The sequence below is a fragment of the Macaca nemestrina genome, chromosome 20 (assembly GCF_043159975.1).
Source record: "Macaca nemestrina isolate mMacNem1 chromosome 20, mMacNem.hap1, whole genome shotgun sequence".
Classification (NCBI taxonomy): domain Eukaryota; kingdom Metazoa; phylum Chordata; class Mammalia; order Primates; family Cercopithecidae; genus Macaca; species Macaca nemestrina.
Genome location: NC_092144.1, coordinates 49,887,270 through 49,912,302, shown reverse-complemented (window position 1 = coordinate 49,912,302; position 25,033 = coordinate 49,887,270). Strand labels below are relative to the sequence as shown.

Below are 25,033 nucleotides of genomic sequence, written 5' to 3'. Positions count from 1 at the left end.
AAAATAGGAAAATCTGTAGGGACATAAAGTAGATTAGTGGTTGTCAAGGCCTGGGGAGATTGGGGAAAATGAGGCATGACTGCTAATGGGTATAGGGTTTCTTTTTTTTTTTTTTTCTTTTTTTGAGACAAGGTCTCACTCTATCACCCAGGCTAGAGTGCAGTGGCAGGATCACGGCTCACTGTAACCTCTACCTCCTGGGTCCAAGTGATCCTCCTGCCTCAGCCTCCTGAGTAGCTGGGACTATAGGCGTGCACCACCATGTCCGGCTAATTTTTGTATTTTTTATAGAGACAGAGTTTTACCACTTTGCCCAGGCTGGTCTCAAACTCATGAGCTCAAGTGATCTTCCCGCTTCGACATCCCAAAGTGCTGGGATTACAGGCATGAGCCACCACACCCAGCCAGGTTTCTTTTTTGGGTGGTGTGACTGTCCTAAAACTGATTCTGGTGATGCTTGCACAACTCTATGAATATACTACTAATCATTGAATTATATAATTTAAATGATAAATTATATAGTATGTGAATTATTTCTCAATAAAACTGTTAAAATTAGAATGAGCCCCCAAAGAGCTTGTTTATGTGGGTTATAGTTATTGATGTTTACCATATTAGAGATTAAAACTGAGAAATTTTTAGGTCAAGTGCAGTGGCTTACGCCTATAATCCCAACACTTTGGGAAGCTGGGGCAGGAGGATCTCTTGAGGTCAGGAATTTGAGACCAGTCTGAGTGACAGAGCGAGGCCCCATTTTTACAGAAAGTAAAAATATTAGCCAGGCATGGTGGTGCACACCTATAGTCCCAGCTACTCAAGAGGTTGAGGCAGGAGGATCACTTGGGCCCAGGAGGCTACAATGAGCCGTGATTGCACCGCTGCACTCTAGCCTGGGTGATAGCATGAGACACTGTCTCAAAAACACAAAAGAATACAGAGATATTTTTAAAATACAAGAGTACACACGTACACATTCCATCAGCTGTCAGCCTGATGATGTCCTCACATGTCCTGGAGCCTCTGGAGAACTCCAGTGAATGTTCTTAGAGACATGAGAGCAGAAAAGGGAAAATAACATCTTAGTGTTATGATGAAAATAGTTTGATCTCTCAGACCCCTCTGAACGGTGTCAGGGACCCTCAGGGGCCCCTGGCCCACATTTTGAGAATCGTTGCCCTTCTCCTATCCCTACCTGGTCATTCCCCTCACCAAGGGTGACCTCTGTCTTGGCTCCTGGACCCTGGATTTGTTTGGCCTTGTTTTGCTCTTTATATCAGCTTAACTGGGTGATGATTTCACGCACCCGGCTGCTTTCACTCAGCATTACATTTTTGAGACCCGCCTGGGCTGTTGTATGTAGTGGTAGCTCACCGATTCAATACTGTAGTAGTTACTCTTTGACTCTCCTGCAATTTGTTTTAATTTATGTTTATTTCTCTTTTTTTTTCCGAGACAGGGTCTTGCTTGGTTGCCCAGGCTGGAGTGCAGTGGTGGCTCACTGCAGCCTCAACCTCCTGGGCTCAAGCAATCCTCCTGCCTCAGCCTCCTGAGTAGCTGGGGACTACAGGCACATGCCACCATACACCCAGAGACAGGGTCTTGCTTTGTTATCCAGGCTGGTCTGGAACTCCTGGACTGAAGCTATCCTCCTGCGTTGGCCTTCCAAAGTGTTGGGATTACAGGCGTGAGCCAACAAGCCTGGCCTCTGTATTTCATTTTAGCCATTCCTGTTGGTGTGCAGATGCTATATATGTTTTTTTAATAGAAAAAGGATGTCATTATTGCCCAAGCTGGTCTCAAACTCCTGCATTCATCCTGCCTCGGTCTCCCAATGTGCTGGGACTACGGGCGTGGGCCACCAGGCCTGGCCGCAGTGATGATATTTGTGGTTGTAATTCTAATGGTTGTTCTCTCCCCAGAGGGTGGTTCTGGGCCGTACTCCAGCCCCTTCCTGTCGGAGGCCAATGCCGAGCGGATCGTGCAGACCTTATGTACAGTTCGAGGGGCTGCCCTCAAGGTTGGCCAGATGCTCAGCATCCAGGGTACAGCATAACCCTCGACCCCTGACCCCTGACCTCACTTCCACCCCAGCCCTACCCACCGACAGGCCCCAACTTCAGATACTCACATGGGGGTCCCTCCTCACCTCTTCGCTTACTGCCCTCCTTGTTCCACTGTCTCCCAAGACAACAGCTTCATCAGCCCTCAGCTGCAGCGCATCTTCGAGCGGGTCCGCCAGAGCGCCGACTTCATGCCCCGCTGGCAGATGCTGGTGAGTGCCCGGTGGGGGAGGGCGGTGAGGGAGGCAGGCTCCATCTCCTCCGACCTGCCTGACCCTCCTGGCTTCACTGCCTCACTCCCTCCCTCTGAGCCTCACTTTCTCCAACTGTAAAATGGGGATAACCGAAGTACACACCTCCTAGCACTGCTGTGGTGATTAAAGGAGAGAACAGCAGCCTGACCTCTCAGCATCAGTTCCCTTCCCTGGGAAATGGTGATAGTGACAACCACACCCACATCATAGGGTCACATAAATCAGTTTACACAGAGTGCTGAGAACGGCCCGATTCACCATGAGTGACATGCAGGTGTTAGCTGTGATTATTACTGTTTTTTTAATTAAAGGAGATCGTGTCTGTAAATAGGTTGGCGTGGTGCCTGGCACCGAGTAAGTGCCCAGGACATGAGCTGTTCTAATAACTGGGTAAGGCATGGAATCCAGGATTCTGCCACCCACCTGCCCTCCCATCCCTGTTCTGCTTACTCACCATGTGGCCCCAGGCAGGTACTGACTCTCTCTGGGCCACTTTGAATAGGATCTGGCCCACAGGAAGCCCACTGTGAATTTTAGCTCTTCTTGATCACATGAACTGTGAGTTAATAATACCATATAAGAGCATAATAAAGGATGGTTGACCACGTGTGATGGCTCATGCCTGTAATCCCAGCACTTTGGGAGGCTGAGGCTGGAGGATCGCTTGAGCTCAGGACTTCCAGACCACCCTGGGCAACATAGTGAGACCTTGTCTCTACTAAATATAATAACAGTAATAATTAACTGGGCACAGTGGCACGTATCTGTAGTCCCAGCTACTCAGGAGGCAGGAAGATGACTTGAGCTGGGGAGGTTGATGAGTGAGCCGTGAGGGTGCCACTGCACTCCAGCCTGGGCTACAGAGCGAGACCCTGTCTCAAAAAAAAAAAAAAAAAAGGATTGTTATGAGTCTTAACTATAAATAATAGCAATCCCCACAACAGCCCAGGGAGTCCAGGTTCAGGGGACACAGGCTGGGCTGAGCCTCACAGTGTGCCAGCGCGGGCCTAGTCGCTTGCACAAGGGAATTCTCTCTGAGCCTCAGTTTCGTCATCTGTAAAGGGGGTGGCAGCTAAGAGCTTAGCCCAGGGCCCTGCGTGTGGTGAGTGCTGGGGTTATCAACACGTAAAGCACTCAGCCTGGGGAATGAACTCTGCCGCGATGATGACGGCTGTGACCACTCCCCGCAGAGAGTTCTTGAAGAGGAGCTTGGCAGGGACTGGCAGGCCAAGGTGGCCTTCTTGGAGGAGGTGCCCTTTGCCGCTGCCTCAATTGGGCAGGTGCACCAGGGCCTGCTGAAGGACGGGACGGAGGTGGCCGTGAAGATCCAGGTGAGAGGGGAGGCCGGGCAGGGTAGAGGCAGGCACCCTGCTAGCCCAGAGGAATGACTTCCACCTTCCTTCCCTCCCCTCTCCCTTTGCAGTACCCCGGCGTAGCCCAGAGCATTCAGAGCGATGTCCAGAACCTTCTGGCGGTACTCAAGATGAGCACAGCCCTGCCCGCAGGTGAGGCGCCCACCCACTCCTCTGCTGACCTCCCGAAGGGGCTGTGCCCACAGAGAGCAAGCAGGAGGGGGAGCCCAGAGAAGAGCACGGGCAGGGTGTGCTGGCGTCATGAGTGGGAGTGTGAGAGACAGAAAGGACACCAAGGCAGGGAGAGCCCAGGGAGCATGAGCAGGTGTGAGAAAAGCCTCACGGATTTTAACAGAGCCTCGGAGAGACGGGAGCCCAGGGCCAAGATCCAGCAGCAGACTCGCAGAGGGTGTGCATGCAGCGAGCAGGGTTGTAGGTGCGGCAGAGCAGAAAAGGACAGTCCTGGGGATGGCACGTGAGGAGGTGCCTGAAGAAAGGAGGGCGGGTTATGTTTGTGTAAGAGATGGAGAGGGACAGGGAAAGCCAGGCCCAGAAGCGAGATTCAAAGGCAGTGATCAACGTGAGAGTGAGTATGAAAAGGAGACAGAATAGGGGCAAGCGTGACTCTGAAAGAGCTGCCAGGGACTGGGGTGCAGGCACATGCAAGAGACAGAGCCCAGGAAAGGCTTCAAAAGACCCCAGGAACCCCGTGGTGCTGTGAAGGACGAGGGAAATGTGTAGACAGATGATACGATGCAGGTCAGAGGCCTGGAGCAGGAGCTGCAAGGGACAGCGGGGGAGACAGGAGAGGGACAGATGCAGGTCAGAGGCCTGGAGCAGGAGCTGCGCAGGAGACAGGAGAGGGACAGATGTGGGTTACAGGCCTGGAGCAGGAGCTGCGAGGGACAGTGCGGGAGGCAGAAGAGGGAGGGTTGGCAGGAGAAGGCATCCACCAGTGGGCGCGCCCCGGGCCCTTCCCCGGCTGACACGCCTCCCCCGCAGGCCTATTTGCCGAGCAGAGCCTGCAGGCCTTGCAGCAGGAGCTGGCTTGGGAGTGTGACTACCGTCGTGAGGCAGCTTGTGCCCAGAATTTCAGGTGAGCTGAGTCCCCTGGGCTTCCCTCCTTCCTTCCCTCCCAGGCTAGTTGAGAAGTAGCTGCCCCCTCAGCTTCTGGCAGCTGGAGCTGTGGGGTGGGGCAAACTCTCTCTTTCAATCATTGGTCATCCATCCGTCCACTCATCCATCACTTCGCTTACTCCCTTTGTCCTCTGTGAGCTTGGGCAGGTCACTTCCCAAGCGGCAGTCTTCTCTGTGAGATGGGCCACATACCCACTGTGGTCTGACACAGGCACTTAATTACGCGATGACACACTCTTACCTCCGCTGGACTGACGGAGACCAAGGAGCCCATAGCACTGGGAGGTGGAGAGAGTGGGCTCCACAGCATCCCTTCTGCACCGCGGGTTGGGGGAGAAGGTGGTAGAAGCATTTTGAGAATAGGTTGGCATCATCACATAAGCCCTTATATTCACGAACTCTGCAAGCCAACGATTGCCCTCCCTGCTGAACACTCTAGGGACCCTTATGCCAGTATACACCATCAGACTATTCTAGAATGCTCACAGCAGCTCTGTCTACAACAGCCCCAAACTGGAAACAACCCATATCCATCAAGTTTATCCAGCAGGGTGGACAAAGAAGCAATGCTGTATTCATCTGTGGAATATTTCATAGCAGTGAAAATGCATGAACCATGGCTATGTGGAATAATGTGGTTATATCTTGGAGACATCCCGATGTGTAGCAATTAATGGCACCTCAGTGGGATCCTCCACAGTGTGGCTCACACATTTATTGACAGCCTAAAACGTGCCAAGCTCTGTAGACAGAGAGTGAAAGATCAGTAGAAGGCAGTGGTTAGAAGCACATACTCTAGACTCAGATGCGGAATGAAATCCTGGGTCAGCCCTTACTGGGTTGCATGGCCTGCATCCATACAATCTGTACAGTAGTCTCCAGAGAGCATCCACTCACTGTGGAGTGAGGATGAAAGGGGAGTGTGCCAATTAAATGCCCAGTATGGCTCTGGTTCACGAGGAGCAGTTCAGAGATTTTTATCAACAAGGACAAAAATACAAACCCCAAAGGAGGAGTTTGAGGAGGAGAGTGTGAAGTGGGGTGATGGGCCAGAGACCCCCCATCCCCACAGGATTCCCCGGTGCCCTTAGGGTAAAACCCCACACCACCCTCCTGTTCCCCCTCACTTTCCTCCAGCCATCCCATGGGTCGTCAACCAGAGGCCTCGCTCATATTCTCTGCCTCCCAAATCTTACATGGACATACTTATTTTATTTCTTTTGAGACAGAGTCTCGCTCTGTTTTCCAGGCTGGAATATAGTGGTGAGATCACAGCTCACTCCAGCCTCGACCTTCCAGGCTCAAGTGATTCTCCCACCTCAGCCTCCTGAGTAGCTGGGACCACAGGTGCAGGCCACCGTGCCCAGCTGATTTTTGTAGTTTTTCGTAAAGACGTGGTTTCACCATGTTGCCCAGGCTGATCTTGAATCCTGGGCTCAAGCAATTCTCCCACCTCGGTGTCTGAAACTGCTGGGATTACAGGTGTAAGCCACCGCACCCAGCTAACACACTTACCTCAATCTATAATCCGTCTGCTTGTGAGAGTGTGGTCTCGGGGTTGGGGGCCAGGTCCAGGGACTGGTTCATTCACTGCTCTGTCCCCAGCATCATTTAGCACAGGGATGGACACAGAGGATTCTTTCCTGTTGTTTACCTGTGTTCAGAGTAGTGATTGCAAGGAGTGACCCATGGGTATCACTATAGACTTCACAGATTTTGATACTAGTGACTACTATGGGGATGAATGAATTAATAAATTAATGAAAAAAGTAATGCAAAGGCTGAAATACACCTGAACTCATCCTTCTGGGGCAACCAGAAGTCATAGAAGGGTTTCAAGTAGGGAAGTGGTAACTGGGTTTCCAACAGCACCCAGTTTAGGGACAGGTGCAGAGTAGGCACCTTGGAGATACTTGTTAAATCTCAGTCCAGCCAGGTGTTGGTCATCACCCAGGGCAGACAGCGGCAAGGGATGGGCAGGAGGGAGGGCATGGCCCCTACTGTTCATGGAGGACTTCTGAGAGCACAAGGAGGAGGCCTCAAGCTGGGTCACAAGCCTGAAGCACGAAGTTCCCTTCCTCCCTTCCCTCCTGCCCCAGGCAGCTGCTGGCAAATGACCCCTTCTTCCGGGTGCCAGCTGTGGTTAAGGAGCTGTGCACGACACGGGTGCTGGGCATGGAGCTGGCCGGAGGAGTCCCCCTGGACCAGTGCCAGGGCCTGAGCCAGGACCTGCGGAACCAGGTATGCCATCTGGTAGCACAGTGGGAAGGGCATGGCCCCAGGGCGGGTGGGCCAGGCTCATGGTCCCTCTCCAGGCCAGCGAGGGTGCCACAGGGGAGATCACACTAAGATGCCTGCTACTCCTCCCCACCCCAGATTTGCTTCCAGCTCCTGACGCTGTGTCTGCGGGAGCTGTTTGAGTTCCGATTCATGCAGACGGACCCCAACTGGGCCAACTTCCTATATGACGCCTCCAGCCACCAGGTTGGTTCCTAGTGATGTGTGTCAGGGTACATTTGCTGTTGTAATGACTATTCCTTGATATTTCGGTAGCTCAACACAATAGCAGTTGATTACCCCGACAACAGGCAGGGGTGGCCCTTTTCTAAGTGGCGATTCAGGGACCCGGCTCCTTCCCTTTTATAGTTTTGCCATCCCTGGAGCCTCACAATGCTCTGCTTCCCAAGGAAAGGGTAAGAGAGATTGAGAGGGTAGCCCCCTGCCTAACTGCTTTGGCCAGGAGTGGAAAAAGTAATGCCCAGGCTAAATACACTAAGCTCATTCTAGGGCAATGGACATACCACTTCCGTTGCCATTCCATCAGTGAGAGCTGGACACATGGCCTGCCTAGGTGCAAGGCATGCTAGAAAATGGAGTCCCTGGCTAGGCAGTGGTTCCCGGTGGCAATGTGACAGCACAGAGGGGAAGTACAGCTTTTGGAAGGCAGTTAGCCATCGCTACCACACTCGTCATCCATACAGAACACGCCATCACCTGCCCCTGCCTCTTGATAGCAATAAAAAGACATCCCTGACCCTTGCCTTCTCAGAGTGCCCAGTCCCGTGCGGGGGGCCTGGCACCACACAGTGATGACCTAGAGTGGTTCGTACCAACCACAATGAGGAGCACAGGCCAGATGGGTCAGGACCTGGATGGGGGAGGCACAGGCAGAGGGGTGGGGGCTGGAGTTGGGGGAGGCACAGCAAGCTATGGGATCCCAGGGAACGTGCCTGACTCACTGTGGGGTGAGCAGGGATTAAGGGAGGCTTCTTTTTTTTTTTTTTTTTTTTTTTGAGACGGAGTCTCGCTCTGTCTCCCAGGCTGGAGTGCAGTGGCCGGGTCTCAGCTCACTGCAAGCTCCGCCTCCCGGGTTCACGCCATTCTCCTGCCTCAGCCTCCGGAGTAGCTGGGACTACAGGCGCCCGCCACCTCGCCCGGCTAGTTTTTTGTATTTTTAGTAGAGACGGGGTTTCACCATGTTAGCCAGGATGGTCTCGATCTCCTGACCTTGTGATCCGCCCGTCTCGGCCTCCCAAAGTGCTGGGATTACAGGCTTGAGCCACCGCGCCCGGCCTAAGGGAGGCTTCTTAAAGCAAGCGCCATGAAAGCTGGGACCACTGGGAGGCTGAGGTGGGAGGAATGCTTGAGCCCAGGAGGTCGAGGCTGCAGTGAGCCAAGATCGTGCCACTGCACTCCAACCTGGGTGACAGAGCAAGACTGTCTCACAAAAAAAAAAAAAAAAAAAAAAAAAAAAAGGCTGAGACCAGAGTTGAGCATGGTGGCTTATGCCTCTAATTCCAGCACTTCGGAAGGCTGAGGCAGGAGAATCCCTTGAGGCCAGGAATTTAAAACCAGCCTGGGCAACAAAGGGAGACCCCCCGACTCTATTTTAAAAAAAAAGCTGAGACGGGACAGGGGAGAAGGAGACAACCATCCAGAGAGCAGAGTGTTCCCAGCAGAGGGCAGGGGTCGTACAAAGACCTGGAGGGAAGGTTTGGACCTGCAGGCTTGAGTGTTGGTGGATACATCATTACCTTTATCAGGGATTGCCAACTGGTTTTCCAAAGTGGTCTATCTCCATTTTGTCCTCAGAGGGGTCTTTCTAAAGCACAAATCTGGTCAAGATATCCCTCCCACAGCTTCACAGCCCCCTCAGAATCAAGTCTGAACCCTTTGCCGAGCATCTTGTGGCTCCACTGAGTCTCCTGCCCCAGGCCTTTGCCCCTTCTTTCTCCACAATGTGCATACACCGTGTCCCCTCCTAGGCTCATACCCCAGAGATATGTTTACTCAACTCCAAGTGATAGGAGTCCTGACATCAATTTATTGGTTTTCAACAGCACTTTTTTTTTTTTTTTTTTTTTTTTTTTGAGACAGAGTTTGTCTCTTGTTGCCCAGGCTAGAGTGTAATGGCGCGATCTCAGCTCACTGTAACCTCCACCTCCCAGGTTCAAGCGATTCTCCCACCTCAGCCTCCCAAGTAGCTGGTGCCCACCACCATGCCTAGCTAATTTTTTGTATTTCTAGTAGAGATGAGGTTTCACCATCTTGGCCATGCTAGTCTTGAACTCCTGACCTCATGATCCACCCACCTCGGCCTCCCAAAGTGCTGGGATTACAGGCGTGAGCCACCACGCCCAGACAGATGGGGAGTATTTTATATTTTAGGCTGAGTGCTGGGTGGTGGGATTTGTGGGTATTCATTTTACTTTTCTGTATATTTTATTATGCTCTTGATTTTTTTTCTGGGTCTAAAATTTGTTATTGCATAAATAATAAAAGCCTTCAGCTACCTTCTGGGGGTGGGCTGGAAATGTGGAGATGAGGCCAGGAGCCCAGTCAGGCAGCCAGGCAGGGACTCTGGCAGGAGCGGGCAAGGTCATGGGGAGGAAGACAGATCCTGGCTGCCCCAATAGACGGTGGGCGTGTGACTGGGATCCCAGCATTCCTTTCACCATTCCTTGCTTCCAGGTGACCCTGCTGGACTTTGGTGCAAGCCGGGAGTTTGGGACAGAGTTCACAGACCATTACATCGAGGTGAGTCTCCCCCAGACCCCAGAGCCTCTGAAAGGCTGAGGCTCAGGCCATATACTGAGGCAGAGGAGTAAGAAGGAGAAATGCAGTTTCTGGAATTAAGAAATAACAAATAATAGTAATACTTGTAGCAACTAGCACACACCAAGCACTTAATATGTCAGGCTCCATCTTTAGTGCTTACGTATAGTAACCAATTTAAACCACACAGCAACGCAATGCGGTAAGGACCATTTTTAGGCCCATTTTACAGATGAAGTAACTAGGTCCTAGACAGATTAAGTCACCTCCCCAAGATCACAGCAGACTTGGGATTCAAATTCAGGTAGTCCAGGTCCAGAGTCCAAGCTTCCAACCACTGCCCAGCTCCCTCCTAAGAGGAAGGCCCACAGTGACCATCTTGTCACCTCTCTAGACCCCACGCTGTCCAGGGCCCTGGTGTCCAGCCCAGGTGTGTGTCCCTGGGGGCAACTGTCTACAGGAGGCGCTTCCTCACGTACTTTGCTCGTCTCTCCCACCCACTGGGGTCAGTTTGTCTTGGAGGCTGCAGAGAACACCATTTCCTTAATTGTTGAGATTAGACATTTGCCCTGGGTCCTCTAATCATGTAGCCATCAATCTAAACGTTTTCTTTTCTTTTCTTTTCTTTTTTTTTTTTTTGAGACGGAGTCTCGCTCTGTCGCCCAGGCTGGAGTGCAGTGGCCGGATCTCAGCTCACTGCAAGCTCCGCCTCCCGGGTTCACGCCATTCTCCTGCCTCAGCCTCCCGAGTAGCTGGGACTACAGGCGCCCGCCACCTCGCCCGGCTAGTTTTTTGTATTTTTTAGTAGAGATGGGGTTTCACCGTGTTAGCCAGGATGGTCTCGATCTCCTGACCTCGTGATCCACCCGTCTAGGCCTCCCAAAGTGCTGGGATTACAGTCTTGAGCCACCGCGCCCGGCCTTCTTTTCTTTTCTTAATTGAGACAGAGTCTTGCTCTGTCGCCCAGGCTGGAGTACAGTGGCGCGATCTTAGCTCACCACAACCTCCACCTCCTGTGTTCAAGCGATTCTCCTGCCTCAGCTTCTCGAGTAGCTGGGATTACAGGCGCATACCACCATGCCCGGCTAATTTTTGTATTTTTAGTAGAGATGGGGTTTCACCATGTTGCCCAGGCTGGTCTCGAACTCCTGACCTCAGGTGATCCTCCTGCCTTGGCCTCCCACAGTGCTGGGATTACAGGCATGAGCCCCCCTGCCCAGCCAATCTAAATGTTTTCTGACCCCTCTCTGTGCCCAGCTGTGTTCTAGGCAAAGCTGGAGACACAGCAGTGACCTGGGACCAGCCTAGGCCCCTCCTCACAGAACTCATGGTCCAGAGAGGGGACAGTGAGGACCCAGCATGGATAAGGCTGGGATGGGGGAAGCACAGGGGACTGTGAACCCAGAGGAGGAGCCTGACCCAGCCTGGGGAGCCAGGGAGGGCTTCCTGGAGGAGGGATTGTCAGCGTCGAGACCTAAGGGATGAGGGGGGCCAATTGGGAAAAGGCTCGGAGGGTATTCCAGATAGACAACATGTGCCAAGGCCAGGCGGTGATAAGGGATATTCCCATTAGAGCAGCACTTCTCAGACTTGGATGTGCCTGTGAAGCCTGGCGATCCTGTGCAGGTGAAGATTCTGGTCTGGAGGTGGGTGTAAGACGCTGTGTTCTGACACGCGCCCACGTGATGCCAAGGCTACCCGTATGGGGACCACACTTGTAGTAGTAAGGCCCTAGAGGACCCAAAGGAAGCTCCCATTCTGACTGGGAGGGCAGGTGGGGGAGCAGCACAGGAGCCAGTGACGAGGGTGCAGCAAATCACTGTGGATTTTGGAGGCCGCGCTCTGCAGCTCGTACTGTATCCAGGTGCCCTGCAGAGCCGTGGAAAAAGATTTGAGCAGGGAAAGGATGCAGTTAGAATTTGAAAACTCCCTCTGAATAAGAAGTGGTCTCTAAACCTGGGGGCTGGGAGCCCGGGGCAGCTGTGGAGAGGGGCAGAGGGGTGGCTGGGAGATGCCCAGCTGGTAATCCATGGGAGCAGACAGGCTGGAAGTCAGCGATGGAGGTGTCCAGGGATTTGGCCTGGGGACTGGGGGGGCCACCTCTGAGATGGGAACAGGAAGAGGAGGTGATAACCCCTTACACACGGGCCCATTGGGGCCCTCTCCGCGGGCCACTGAGGCACAAAGCCAAGGCCCTTCGGGTAGCTGGGACATTTTGCTCCCCACTGACACCCTCCCTCCTACCCAGGCCTCAGCCTTTGCCAGTTTATAAAAGCCCCATCACACCGGCTTCTGAGGACCACAGGCCTGACAGATGGCCAGACAGGCTTGGGCAGGGGGAGCAGAGAGGGAATGGAATTAATCCCGAACCCCTCTCCTTACAAAAACGGGCAACCCAGTGGTGAGGGGTGTGACCCAGGTTCCAGTCCCTACTCCGGGTCTGCTTCCCCTTCTGTGAAATTGGGACCCCTGTGCCCACCTCTTAATAATGGTAGCTTATGATATTTTCGGTGCTTCCTGCATGAGACACAGCGCCAGGCATTCCACAGGCATCACCTTCTTTATCCTCCCAACAGCCCCATGAGGAAGACACTTTTAGCATCCCCACTTCACAGATGAGAAAGTGGAGGCCCAACAGGCCGGCAGGTGGCAGAGCTGGGATGGAGCCCTAGCCAGCTGGCCCCAGCTGGGTGTCTGTCCATGCCCACAACTCCTGCCCTGTGTGTATGAGCTTATGGCTGGAGAGCTGCTCTGCTCCACACACTCATTTGCTAAAGCAAGGTTCACCCAGGGCCTCCTGAGCACCAGACCCTGTGCCCCACGCGACTACACCCAACTGGGATCCTTGCTCTCACAGGGCTTAAAGTCCAGTGCGGGAGACAGAGAGGTGGCCCCTGGCAACTTTGGATGCAGTTCTGGGTCACGCCCACACCTGTCCAGTTGCGTGTTTGGACCCACCAGCAGCCCTGACACGTGTTCCTTGCACTGTTTCACTGTGGCAGTTCCCGGGCAGGCCCCACATTGCCAGCTAGGCGGGCAGGATCCCTGCCCACCTCCACTCCAGGCTCTGGAACAGTCTTTAAGGGAGTCACAGACCGGCAGAGTGGGGAGCAGGAAGCTTCCAGGTGAGGGAGGGCCCAGGCAGATGAGAATGGAGGTGGGTACACGGGAGGCCCAGGCTTCCAGCTCCTCTTCTTCAGAGGCCCCTTGAGCCCCGGCCTTTGTCCCTCTAACTCCCACCCGTCTCCCCAGGTGGTGAAGGCTGCAGCTGACGGAGACAGAGACCGTGTCCTACAGAAGTCCAGGGACCTCAAATTCCTCACAGGCTTTGAAACCAAGGTGGGGAGACACTGCAGGAGAAAGAGACGGGTGTCTGTTGGTGGGGTACAGTGGGGGGCTGCTTATCTCCACTGAGGAACGCGAGTGGGGTATGGGGCATGTCTATACCTGGGGACTGGGGGCTTTAGGAGGGGCTTGTCTCTACTAGGGAGAATGGAGGCTCTCTGTCTATACCCAGGCAGTGGGGGACTCTAGGATGGATGCTTATTCTTGCTGGGGGCTTTGGGGAGGAGTGGGAGGAGTGGGGGGAGGCGGCGGCCTGACTCCTCAGGAACCCTGGGAACATGGGCACTGTGGATCTGTTCAGGAGGGGCAGGGGCCGCTTCTCTATTGTAGAGAGAGTAGAGGGTGACTTGTCTGTTGGAGGCTCTGCGGGGAAGCGAGGGGTGCTTACTCAGGGAATAGGGAGCCGCTTGTCTAGTCCAGGTTCTAGAAGGAGCGGAAGCTGCTCACTCTTGGGGGAGTCCGGGCTTGTGTTGATGGTGGAGACTGGAGGGAGTGGAGGCTACATGTTGCTTCTGGGTTATGCAGAGAGCTCTATGTCCACACTGGCTGCCTTTGCTGTCCCCCCCGCCACCCCACCCCCAGGCATTCTCCGACGCCCACGTGGAGGCAGTGATGATCCTGGGGGAGCCCTTCGCCACCCAGGGCCCTTATGACTTTGGGTCGGGGGAAACTGCCCGCCGCATCCAGGACCTCATCCCGGTGCTGCTGCGGCACCGGCTGCGCCCCCCACCCGAGGAGACCTATGCCCTGCACCGCAAGCTGGCAGGGGCTTTCCTGGCCTGTGCCCGCCTCCAAGCTCACATCGCCTGCAGGGACCTCTTCCAGGACACCTACCACCGCTACTGGGCCAGTCGCCAGCCAGACGCAGCCACTGCCGGCAGCCTCCCCACCAAAGGAGACTCCTGGGCAGATCCCTCATGACAGCCTCCATGGGGGATTCAGTCCCCAAAGCAGGCCATACCCTGCTGTAGTGCCTCTTAGCCCTTCCCCGTCTGCCCTGGGTCAGGGGAGCCCCCTGGGCTTCCCAGTCTTGCCTGGCTCTCCTCCTTGGCCCAGGAGCTCAGGATCCCTGGGGCTGGGGAACTCCCAACTTCGTGCCCTAGATCCTGCACCTCCCCACTCCAAAGTGGGCATCCGGGAACTCTAAGCCAGGGAAGCAGTTAACTTATCTGTGCCAACATTTGAGGGAGCCTTGTGCCCCTGCATGCCGTTTTCAGATCCGGACTCATCAGGGGGAGCCCTCACCTCTGCCTCAAGTCTGCCGTGGAAGGCGAGATGGTGGTCCTGGAGGCAGTCCTCACCTCTGCCTCCCTCGCTCCTCCAACAGCTGCCTTCTCCCGGGTTCCAGCCTCTCAGTGTGTTGGAGAGGTAGGGGTGCGGGGGGAGGGGGGAGCTGAACCTTCAGTCGGAATAAAAGCAACCCTCCCCTTCCCCCAGCTCTTTTCTCTGCGCTAGGGTTCCGGGGAGAGGGGGAGGAGCTCGCCAGCGGCCTCCAGGTGCAGATGGCCAGCCCCCCCCCACCCCCTTGTCTGAAAGCCCCAGCCCTGCCTGTGCCATCTGTTGCCGGGAACCTCCTTCTCGCCTTCCCCACCCCCCCACGTGCTGACCACCTGCTCTAAGGGCTGTGGCAGCTGAGGCCTCCCCCACACACAGTGCCTCTTGGCTGGAGGCTCCCTCCCCTCGCTCCCGGCAACCTCGCCTTTACTAATGGGCTCTAATGTCCCTGCCAGCTGCTTTGCCAAACCCACAGGATTGGCGTAGGGGGCGGCGGGGGCGCCGCAGCGGCCAGAACCGCGCCCTGGTCCCAGCCCGGCGCCCCCGTTCCCAAAGCCGAACCGATCGCGCACCAGGACGCCTTGGTCTGTTCACACCCCCTCCCCTTGCTTGCAAAAAGTGCCTCGTCACCGCTTCTGCCCGCCCCCGCCGGGCTGGGGAACCATGGGGTTAGCGGGAAGATTTGGGGGTGTGGGGCGGCAAGGCACCTCCAGAAGCAACTCTTCCGGACGCGGAGCTGGAGGGGATCTGAGGTCAGGGGTCACGGAGGGGAAGGGAGTCCAGGCCAGGATGGGCCGGGGGAACGACTCGGCGATGTTCATTGGCATGCTCAGCCCGGGACTGGCCAATGGGCGTGGCGGGGCGGTGGCCGCGCCGGGGAAGGCGGGGTGGTGTCTGCGTGGGGGCGGGGTCTGCAGGCCAAGGGGCGGGGCAGGGCCGTCAAGGCGCCGGGGCGGGGCGGGGTCTTTCTGCATATACGGCAGGCGGCGGGCCAATGGGCGGGGCCGGGGCGGGGAGCCGAGGCCGAGGGACGCTTCCCCGCCCCCGGAACGGAATCCTCCCGGGAGCCGAGCAGGCTCGCGCGCGTGCATCCCGCACCATCCCCCGGCCCCGGGCCCTGGCCCGCGTCAGACCGAGCTGCCGCCGCCGCCACCGCAGCAGCAGCAGCAGCAGCAGCAGTCGGGGAGCCGGGCCCAGCCAGGGCCGCGGGAGGCGGGGGCGCCCGGGCCCTGGATGTCCCGCAGCGCGGCGGCCAGCGTGAGAAGGGCGGGAGAGGGGGGCTCGGGTCGGGGGCGGCGCCGCTGCTGATGTGGCGGAGGGTGGGAGGCGGCCGCGGCGCCCGGATGGAGAGAGGGTGCCAAGGCTGGAGAGGGTGGTCCTGGGTGGGGGTCCAGGAACAGGCCCAACAAGCCAAAGCCCAGGAGACCAGGGTCTTGGGCACAGACCCCTGGGCCATCTCTTGCCAAGGCCCTGGAAATAGGGATCCTGGACACAGACCTCCCACAAAATCAAGGACAGGGGTACAGAGATTCTAGTTACAACTCCTGGAACTAGATGGGGATGGAGATGGGGTCGGGGATACAGCCCCCGTATCAAACCAAGGCCTCCAGGAGGTGATTCCAGACACAATCCCTACCTCTCCCTGCCTAAGGGGGTCTCAGCACAACAACTCCCTAGGCACGGTCTCAAGGATGGGGTCACTGCGTACAGCTTTCCCACCACGCCAAGGCATGGGGGGACTCCAAGCACAGCCTGCCCCCAGGCCTCAGAGGCACCCTGGGCACAGCATCCCCCCAATCCTTGGGCGGTGTCCCAGGCACAGCCCCTTCTCAAAACAAGGTCCCGTGCCTGGGACTCCACCCCACCCCAGCCTGAATAAAATAAGGACAATTTCAGGCAACCCCCAATCCCTCCACCCCCTGGCTTGGTCAAGGGTCCCAGGGCACAGAACCCCTGGGCCACCCCCTTTGTCCCCAGGGCTGCCCAGCTGTCCAAGAGTGGCCCCACCCGCAGACAATGCACCGCCTCCCCCTCCCGGACCTGGCCCCTCAGGCTCCAGCATACAGGCTGGGCTGGGGGCGGCTCCCCAGGGACCGGGTGCAGCCCTGTCTGCAGCGTCTGCGGTGACGGTGACGGCGGCTTTGTGTGTGGTACCTGGGGGGAAGGGGGGAAGCAAGCAATGGGGAGGTGGCTAGGAGTGTGCCCTGTGTTTGTGTGGCTGTGGCTGTGTGTGTGTGTGTGTGCACGCGTACGCTGCGGCTGGTGACAGGAATCCTGTGTGTGTGCTTGTGGTGGTGTCTATGATTGTGTCTGTGTGTGACCCTAGTATTTGACTGTGTATGTGTGTGTGACAGCTGCTTACTATGCAGAATCCTGTACTTTTTAGTCTGACTGTGTTTGGAGGTGTGCATGGTTGTGATTGTGGTTGTCTGTGATTATGTCTTTTGTGACCCTGTTTGTATGCCTCGGTAACTATAACTGGGTATGTGACAGTATGTGTTGAGTCTGGGGGTGGGCATGCGTGTGACTGACAGGATGTGGGTGGAGTTGTGACTGTGTGTGTGAGTGGAGTTGTCTATGGCTCCATGTGCATGTGTGACCCTCCCAGTGACTGACAATGTTTATAGTTGTGTCTCTACCTGATTTTATACACATGAGTGATACACACCTGTCTGTGCAACTCTGCCGGTGTGACTGCCATTGTATCTGAAGTCACATTGTGTCTATGTGCCTGGGGTTGTGTGACAGTATTGTGTATGACAGTGGTTGCGTATGCAGAACCATGTCTGAGTGTGTGACTGGGGTTGTATTAATATAAATGACTGTATCTGGCTGTGTGTGTGATAATGAGTGATTATATGTATTTCTAGCCTTGTATGTGTGATTTGGGTTATGTATTTGACTAGGTGTCTGAAACCCTGGCTATTTAAAAGGATTATTTGTGTGTGACTAAAGCTATGGATGTGTCTCCGTATTGGTGCCAGGAAATTATGTTTGTAGGGGTGTTTATGTGACTGTGGCTTCCATATGACTGTGTATGACCTGCATGTCTGTGACCCTGGGTGACTATAGATGTTTGTGTCTATGTCATCACCTGTGAGAGTTTGGGGTCTGTAGTTGTGTGCCTGTTTTTGTCTCTGTGTGTATGTGCTGGACTACCTGTGTTTGAATGTATGATTTGGTGATGAGATTGGCCCCTGACTGTGCACATGGCTCCATCAGGACCTGTGTCTTCTGTGTAAACCCAACTATAAATGCCACGTCCTGGTAACTGCATTTCTGTGCCTACGCTGGACTGTGTACTTGTGACGTGGGAAACTAAAACTGTGCGCTTTTGTCTCTATGTGTGAGACATGTGTATAGGTGGGGCTTATGACTTTGTGCACCTGTCCACACGGGGCTGTGATTCTGTGTGGCCACATACTTGTCTCTGTGACTTGTGTGCCTGCATGAAAAAAGGCTATATGTTTCACTGTGTTGGAGTGACATGGCACAGCTGTGTATGGGACACTGGGTGACGGGATTATGACCATGATAGGTGGCTGGGTCATGTGGACATTGATGCTGTGGCCATGTCTACAGGACCACCATGGCTGTGTCTTGAGGGTGGCCATTCTTGGGGATAGTTGTTTGTGGGTGGTTGCGTGCTGTGGCCATCAGTACCTCCGTGTGTGGTTGTGTATAGAGGACTGTCCCTATGAGTATGGCTGTCACAGTAGACTGTGTGACTGATGCTGTGACCAGATGTGAGCACCTATGACTGGGTATGTGTGATCATGTGACAGTGTGTGACCAAAAACAGAGTGTTGATGTGACTGGTCTGGTTGAGGCTGCATGTCCACATGCAGCTGTGCCTGCGTGTGGTCTCCGTGGGACCAAATGTGTGCCTGTCCGTGTGCATCTGTGACCAGATATCAGTGTGCAGCAGTGGAGACACATGTGACAAGTGTGTATAGCTGCGATTGTGTTGTGTGGGACTGGGTCACCAAATGGGTGAACTCTGGGTGTGATTCTATCTGGGTGGGCCTGTGACATCAGTATCTTGGACGGGTGCCTGAGGAAACATAGCTGTCACTGGGTGTGGCCGTGCATGTGCGGCTCTAGTGGGTGTGTCTGGGCCCCGTTATTTGTATATGGCTGAGAATGTGGATGGAAGTGACCAGATTTCAGTGGGTGGTGTGAGCAGGTGTCTGTGGTGGGGACTAAGTGGGCTGGGACGTGCTACATGTATGTGGACAGATGTCTGTAGTAGAGACTATGTGTGTCTGAACAGGAATATGTGGCCAGATGTTTACGGTGGCAGCTTTCTGGGGTTGTGACTGTTTCTGTGTATCTGCGATCTAAGGTATGTAGCTGTGATTGCATCTCTGTGTAACCAAGTATATAGGGCTGTTGCCGGATGCTAGGGCTGTTGCCGGATGCTAGGGACACCTGTAGATACATGGATACATACAGCTGGCTGCATACGTGTATAGCCCTGGACATGCATCTAGAGGGCAAGGCCACTCTCATAGCATTCCCTTGGGCAGTGAGGCTCTCCTGAGGCCAGCACATCCCCAACATATGCCCCCCAAACATACCTACTTCTTCCTGGGCCCTTGGAACCAGGTGGCTGATCTCCCTGGTAACAGTTGCTAGGACAACTAGGACTGTCATCAGGGAGCCCAAGATGGAGGGGGCTGACTGAAGTCCAAGTTGGGGTGAGGTATCGGACTGAGCCCCACCCCAGACAAACTTCTCACCTTGTCCTCCCCTACTCGGGCAGGGCGGACCCCGGAGGCCTGAGCGGCACCTGCCCCCAGCCCCGTGTGGGGCCCCGGGGCCCCCAGAAACCTGCAGGACGGATCCAGGTGAGTGACCAGCCTGGGACACGGCAGGGCTGAATGGGTATGTGGTCTTGCCTAGCATGACCAGAGGAGCTGTCCCTGCGATCACATGGGCTTAATCACATTCATGAGTGGACCCCCTCAGGCATCTTCCTCAGCGACTGCCAGAGTCCCACTCATGCACAGACCCACACCCTGACACCCTTACAGCCTCAAGTGCAGGGCCACACTCAGACACTCACATCTGTAGACATACAGTTAGACACACACACACACAAACACAGATCTCTTTCAGATCACACACACTTGCTAATGCAGTAACACACTTGAACACGTGCTTAAGTAAATGTTCATCACACTAATACACAAACATATATACACATACATAGACACATAGACACATTCCCAGACAACACCCAGATTCACAGGTGACCACAGACGCTCGCTGGATACAGACTCTGAGATACATACTCTCAAGAGACACACTGTTGGCTGGGCGCGGTGGCTCAACGCCTATAATCCCAGCACTTTGGGAGGCTGAGGTGGGCAGATCACCTGAGGTCGGGAGTTCGAGACGAGCCGGACCAACATGGAGAAACTCTGTCTCTATTAAAAATACAAAATTATCCAGGGGTGGTGGCGCATGCCTGTAATCCCAGCTACTCGGGAGGCTGAGGCAGGAGAATCGCTTGAACGCGGGAGGCAGAGGTTGCTGTGAGCCGAGATCGCGCCATTGCACTCCAGCCTCCATTCGCAACAAGAGCAAAACTCCATCTCAAAAAAAAAAAAAAAAAAGACCTACTCTTGCAGAGTCTGACAACACACACAGACCCACATTTCTACAGATGACAGTCACACTTTCACAGACAGCACCCGCGGGCCCAGGCTCTCACAGGGAGCTACGGTTGTGCACAAACACGCACAAACACAGTCTCACAAAGAGCACCCAGCACTCTCTCAGGCAACAGTCGCACCCTTAAAAATAACCCTCATGAACACAGTCTCGCTAAAGACAACCTCATGTTCTCACACACCCTAACAGATGCACCACTGCACACAGATACAACCTCTGCGCAATACCCATGCACCCACACTCTAAGATCACAGCCACAGCCACAGCCACACAGGCTCGCCGCCAACAGCTGCACTCTTGGACACAGACAGTCTCGTGGGTCCCTCAGACGCACTCTCAGAGACAGTATCATCACAGACTCACAGACAATAGCCACACCTTCACACAGAGACATAGCTACATGGATAACAGCCATGGGCACACCCTTTGAAAGACGACAGCCTCATGCTCAAACACAGACACACCCTCCCTCACAGGCAACAGGCACTGAGCCACAAGTTCTCATAGACAACAACGGCACTCTCGGATATAGACGGCAGACACACACAAGCACTCTCAGACATCGATGCCCTTCAGCAACAGCCTTCAGGGACTCAGACCCGCAGACAACAACCACACTTTTGGATGCATCCCTCACAGACAGCACTCACAGACGCACACTATCATACACCATTCTCAGACATGCATTCTTCCAAACAGCCTTCAGAAACACTCAGAGACATTACTTGCATGCTCAGATACAGATCCCCTCATAGCTTTCCAGAACATACCATTGCACACTTGCTTACACACACACGTCCCCCTCTGCTGTTGGTGCTCCCAGTCCTGGGACTGTCAGGATGGCTGATCAGTGAAGACTGTCCTAGTGGCTGCCACCTCCATGCCCACTCCACACACCCACAGCGCTGCCTCTGACAGTCGTGGGTGCAAGGCCCCAGAAGCCTTGCCTGGGGACTAGACACAGTTGTCACAGAATGGCTGCGTCTCAGAGTTCCAGAGGCAAGCCACCATCCCCCACACCCCATGCACCTGATTCCCGCACCTCTGACCCATGCAGTTCCCAACTCCTCTGCTGTCCTCTGATCACCCCACTGCCTGACTCTCATACCCCTAAAACCCCTGTGTGGGCCCTGACCCCTATGCCCTCCAACCCCCATGCCCTCCAACCCCCATGCCCTCCAACCCCCATGCCCTCCTATGTCTGACTTCCCACCCTTTGGATGCTCATGGCCTGGGAATGAGGAAGCATCCACCACACGGACAAGAAGCCCTCCAACGCCCTGAAACCTGTGCCCCATGCCCCCACCCCAGACCTCCCGCCCCTTAGCCCCGTGGTTCTGAATCCGCAGTGCCCAGTGCTCGCACTCCCCTGGCTTCTGTTGGCTCCTTTCCTCATGCTCCTTGAGCACTGGTCTCCCCGTTGAGCTCCATACCTTCTGACCCCCGCCCTTGATCCACATCACTGTCCTATGTCACCAGACGGGGCGGGCACCATGAACAAGTTACGGCAGAGCCTGCGGCGGAGGAAGCCAGCCTACGTGCCTGAGGCGTCGCGCCCGCACCAGTGGCAGGCGGACGAGGACGCAGTGCGGAAGGGCACGTGCAGCTTCCCGGTCAGGGTGAGTGGGCGGGGCGCGGCGGGGCGCGGCGGGGCGTGGCGGGGCGTGGACGGGGGTGCTGTGCTGTGCGCATGCACGGCCTGACTGGGACACGCGCTCAAGTCATTTGAAGTTGGTATTAAAAAGCATGAGACCGGCCGGGCGCCGTGGCTTATGCCTGTAATCCCAGCACTTTGGGAGGCTGAGGCAGGTAGATCACCTGAGGTGAGGAGTTCGAGACCAGCCTGACCAATATGGTGAAACCCCATCTCTACTAAGAATACAAAACTTAGCTGGGCATGGTGCCATCTTGCCATCTCTACTAAAAATACAAAAATTAGCCGGGCGTGGTGCAGGGCGCCTGTAGCTACTGGGGAGGCTGAGACAGGAGAATCACTTGAACCCGGGAGGCAGAGGTTGCAGTGAGCCGAGATAGCACCACTGCACTCCAGCCTGGGCGACAGAGCAGACTCTGTCTAGGAAAAAAAAAAAAAAAAAAGCGTGAAGTGTGGTGGCGGCTCACACCTGTAATTCCAGGACACTGGGAGGCTGTGGTGGGAGGATTGCTTGAGCCAAGGAGTTCAAGACCAGCCTGGGCAAACACAGAGAAACCCTGTCTCTACAAAAAATAGTCAGGCACAGTGGCACGCACCAGTAGTCCCAGCTATTCGCAAGGCTGAGGTGGGAGGCTCACTTGAGTCCAGGAAGGTCGAGGCTACAGTGAGCCTTAATTGTGCCATTGCACTCCAGCCTAGGCAACAGAGTGATACCCAATCTTGAAAACAACCAACCAACCAAAACACGTTTTCTTGTACCAGCAAACTATCACCTGGAAACTATGATGTCATGTGTAGCATTTGCAAAGTGCTCTACCGTTAAGGGCGTTCTGGTTTAGCCATATACCCTATACCTTTACATTCCTATGAGGGGGAGAGCAGGAATCATGGCATGGACTGTGGAGCTCAGCCCCTTCCTGGCTGAGTGATGACTGACCATGGTCACAGCCCCTCCACTACCTTATGTTCCCTTCCCCCGGAAGCAGACTCTGAGTGTGAGGGCTTCATTTGGGAGGTGCAGGAAATGGTGTTGGGAGTGAGGAAAGTAAGGCAGTCAGTAAAGGGTGTGTTATTAAAACTGCAGCTGTGTGCAACTGAGCTTTCCTCTGGGAAACTCGAGGCAACAGTCATCCCACCTGCAGGTGAGGGAGTTGGGGCTCAGGTACCCTAACTCCCGTCAATCATTGCCGGGACTGGCCCAGGCTCTTTCTAGCTGCTTTAGGGTGGGCAGAGCAGCTTTGCATGGCCTGGGGCCGGTCCTCACGCACAGAGATGCAAATGGTGGCTCTCGGGAGGACCATGGTGCCAGGTTAGGGCCCAGGGATATAGCTAGATCTGAATCACTACTACATGCTGTGCTTCAGTTTCCCCATCTGCATGTCTAGACTAGGAATGGGGTGTCCACCTTGTAGAGTTGAGATGCAGAATAAATGATTGCCTACACGTCATGCATGTGTTTAGAATATTGTCTGCTGCATGGCAGATGCTCAGTGGGCACGGAGAATGAGTGATTACTGTGCTGTTTCATATCCCTCCATTCCCTCCAACCCAAGTACCTGGGCCACGTGGAGGTGGAGGAGTCCCGGGGAATGCACGTGTGTGAAGACGCGGTGAAGAAGCTGAAGGCGGTGAGTGAGGGGGCTGGCACAAGGGAGGGGGCAAGGTCAGACAGGGAGAGGCACCCTGACCCGGCTCCTTTGTCCCCTTGCCTCTCCCCAGATGGGCCGAAAGTCCGTGAAGTCTGTCCTGTGGGTGTCAGCTGATGGGCTCCGAGTGGTGGATGACAAAACCAAGGTAGGAGGCCTGTGGGGGTGGACACCGGGGGGCCTGTCTGCTCACCCTGCTGGAATCAGAGCGGAGGACGCCTTCCCACCTCCTCTGCACATCCCTCCCTCAGGGACCTTCTAGACGATGCCGTGTGCTCCCTCAGTCATCATAACTCAGGAATAAATGCAGTGATTATTTGGGAACTGGCATAGGCTGTGGGTGAGAGAGACTGGAGCAGCTGCCTCAGCTCCGATCCCAGCTTCGGGCCCCTGGGCATGAGATTTAACCTCTCTGGGTCTCAGTTGTGTCATCTAAAAAATGGGGATTATAGGCCGGGAGCGGTGGCTCATGCCTGTAATCCCAGTACTTTGGGAGGCCAAGGAGGGAGGATCACCTGTGGTCAGGAGTTTAAGACCAGCCTGGCAATATGGTGAAACCTCATCTCTACTAAAAATACAAAAATTAGCCAGATGTGGTGGTGCACGCCTGTAATCCCAGCTACTTGGGAGGCTGAGGCAGGAGAATCGCTTGCACCCGAGAGGTGGAGGTTGCAGTGAGCTGAGATCATGCCATTGCACTCCAGCCTGGGCAACAACAGCGAAACTCCATCTCAAAAAAAAAGGAGTGGGGGTGGGATTATCTTAGACCCTACCATTAAGTGAGAAAGCATATGCAAGTTGTTTGAAATGGTGCCTGGCTGGGAGGGCCCCTTGAAGCCAGGAGTTCAAGATCAGCCTGTGAAAAGGAGCAAGGTTCCATCTATACAAAATAATTTTTAATACAATTTTTAATGCGGGCTGGGCACGGTGGCTCATACCTACAATCCCAGCACTTTGGGAGGCTGAGGCGGGTGGATCACCTGAGGTCAGGAGTTCGAGACTAGCCTGACCAAGATGGTGAAACTCCACCTCTACTAAAAATACAAAAATTAGCCAGATGTAGTGATGCGTGCCTGTAATCCCAGCTACTTGGGAGGCTGAGACGGGAGAATCGCTTGAACCCAGGAGGCAGAGGTTTCAGTAAGCCAAGATCACACCACTGCACTCTAGCCTGGGTGACAGAGCAAGACTTCTTCTGGGAAGAAAAAAATTATTTAATAGGGTCTGGTACATCGTACATAACTGCTCAGATCAATGAATGTTAGCTGTTAAGTGTTTGTTGTCACCCTGCCCAGCCAGAAGGAAGCACTATGAGGCCACGATCTAGGTATCTGTTTGCTCACCTTGAATCCCCTGCCCCCAGCCCAGAGACTGCCCTAGGAGGTGCCCAGGACATGCTGAGAGTTGGGTTAATGACAGAACAAGGCCACCACCTTTGCAAGGCAGTTTCCTCAGCCCAAAATACTGTTCCTTGACTTTTTTTCCTAGTTAATACCTGCTTCAGGAAGCCCTGTCTGACTAACCCCAAGCCGGCTTTTGCCACGCTGGCCCTGACCCCTCTGCCTGGGCCTCCGTC

The 25,033-nt window shown here is 54.9% G+C and overlaps 2 protein-coding genes and 1 long non-coding RNA gene across 11 annotated transcripts in view; 2 read left to right on the top strand and 1 right to left on the bottom strand.

Annotated features, from left to right (window-relative positions):
- Window positions 1–14,634, top strand: part of COQ8B (coenzyme Q8B) — a 25,008-nt gene extending 10,374 nt beyond the window's left edge. For all 5 annotated transcript variants that reach the window (XM_011764718.3, XM_011764719.3, XM_011764714.3 and 2 more), the window contains exons 6-15: window positions 1,920–2,042; window positions 2,187–2,272; window positions 3,505–3,645; window positions 3,738–3,819; window positions 4,669–4,762; window positions 6,903–7,044; window positions 7,180–7,287; window positions 9,775–9,840; window positions 13,111–13,197; window positions 13,786–14,634. In XM_011764718.3, coding sequence (XP_011763020.1) covers window positions 1,920–2,042; window positions 2,187–2,272; window positions 3,505–3,645; window positions 3,738–3,819; window positions 4,669–4,762; window positions 6,903–7,044; window positions 7,180–7,287; window positions 9,775–9,840; window positions 13,111–13,197; window positions 13,786–14,124 — 1,268 coding nt within the window. In that variant the 3' untranslated portion in view covers window positions 14,125–14,634. The remainder of the gene's footprint in view (window positions 1–1,919; window positions 2,043–2,186; window positions 2,273–3,504; window positions 3,646–3,737; window positions 3,820–4,668; window positions 4,763–6,902; window positions 7,045–7,179; window positions 7,288–9,774; window positions 9,841–13,110; window positions 13,198–13,785) is intronic.
- Window positions 9,980–14,552, bottom strand: LOC105495330 (uncharacterized). The gene is made up of 4 exons (XR_011617572.1): window positions 14,449–14,552; window positions 13,592–13,686; window positions 12,338–13,208; window positions 9,980–11,727 (listed from the first exon to the last, which is right to left on the bottom strand). It is a non-coding gene; the product is annotated as an uncharacterized lncRNA (long non-coding RNA).
- The window catches only part of LOC105495329 (NUMB like endocytic adaptor protein), a 25,029-nt gene continuing 14,439 nt past the window's right edge, over window positions 14,444–25,033 (top strand). For 2 of the 5 annotated variants that reach the window (XM_071086875.1, XM_011764712.3), the window contains exons 1-5: window positions 14,444–14,571; window positions 19,244–19,328; window positions 21,637–21,776; window positions 23,365–23,439; window positions 23,531–23,605. In XM_071086875.1, the coding sequence (XP_070942976.1) occupies window positions 14,479–14,571; window positions 19,244–19,328; window positions 21,637–21,776; window positions 23,365–23,439; window positions 23,531–23,605 (468 nt within the window). In that variant the 5' untranslated portion in view covers window positions 14,444–14,478. Of the gene's footprint in view, window positions 14,572–15,473; window positions 15,736–15,796; window positions 18,824–19,243; window positions 19,329–21,636; window positions 21,777–23,364; window positions 23,440–23,530; window positions 23,606–25,033 lie in introns of those variants that run through there. The other 3 variants (XM_024797107.2, XM_024797106.2, XM_011764713.3) reach the window with 3 other exon arrangements.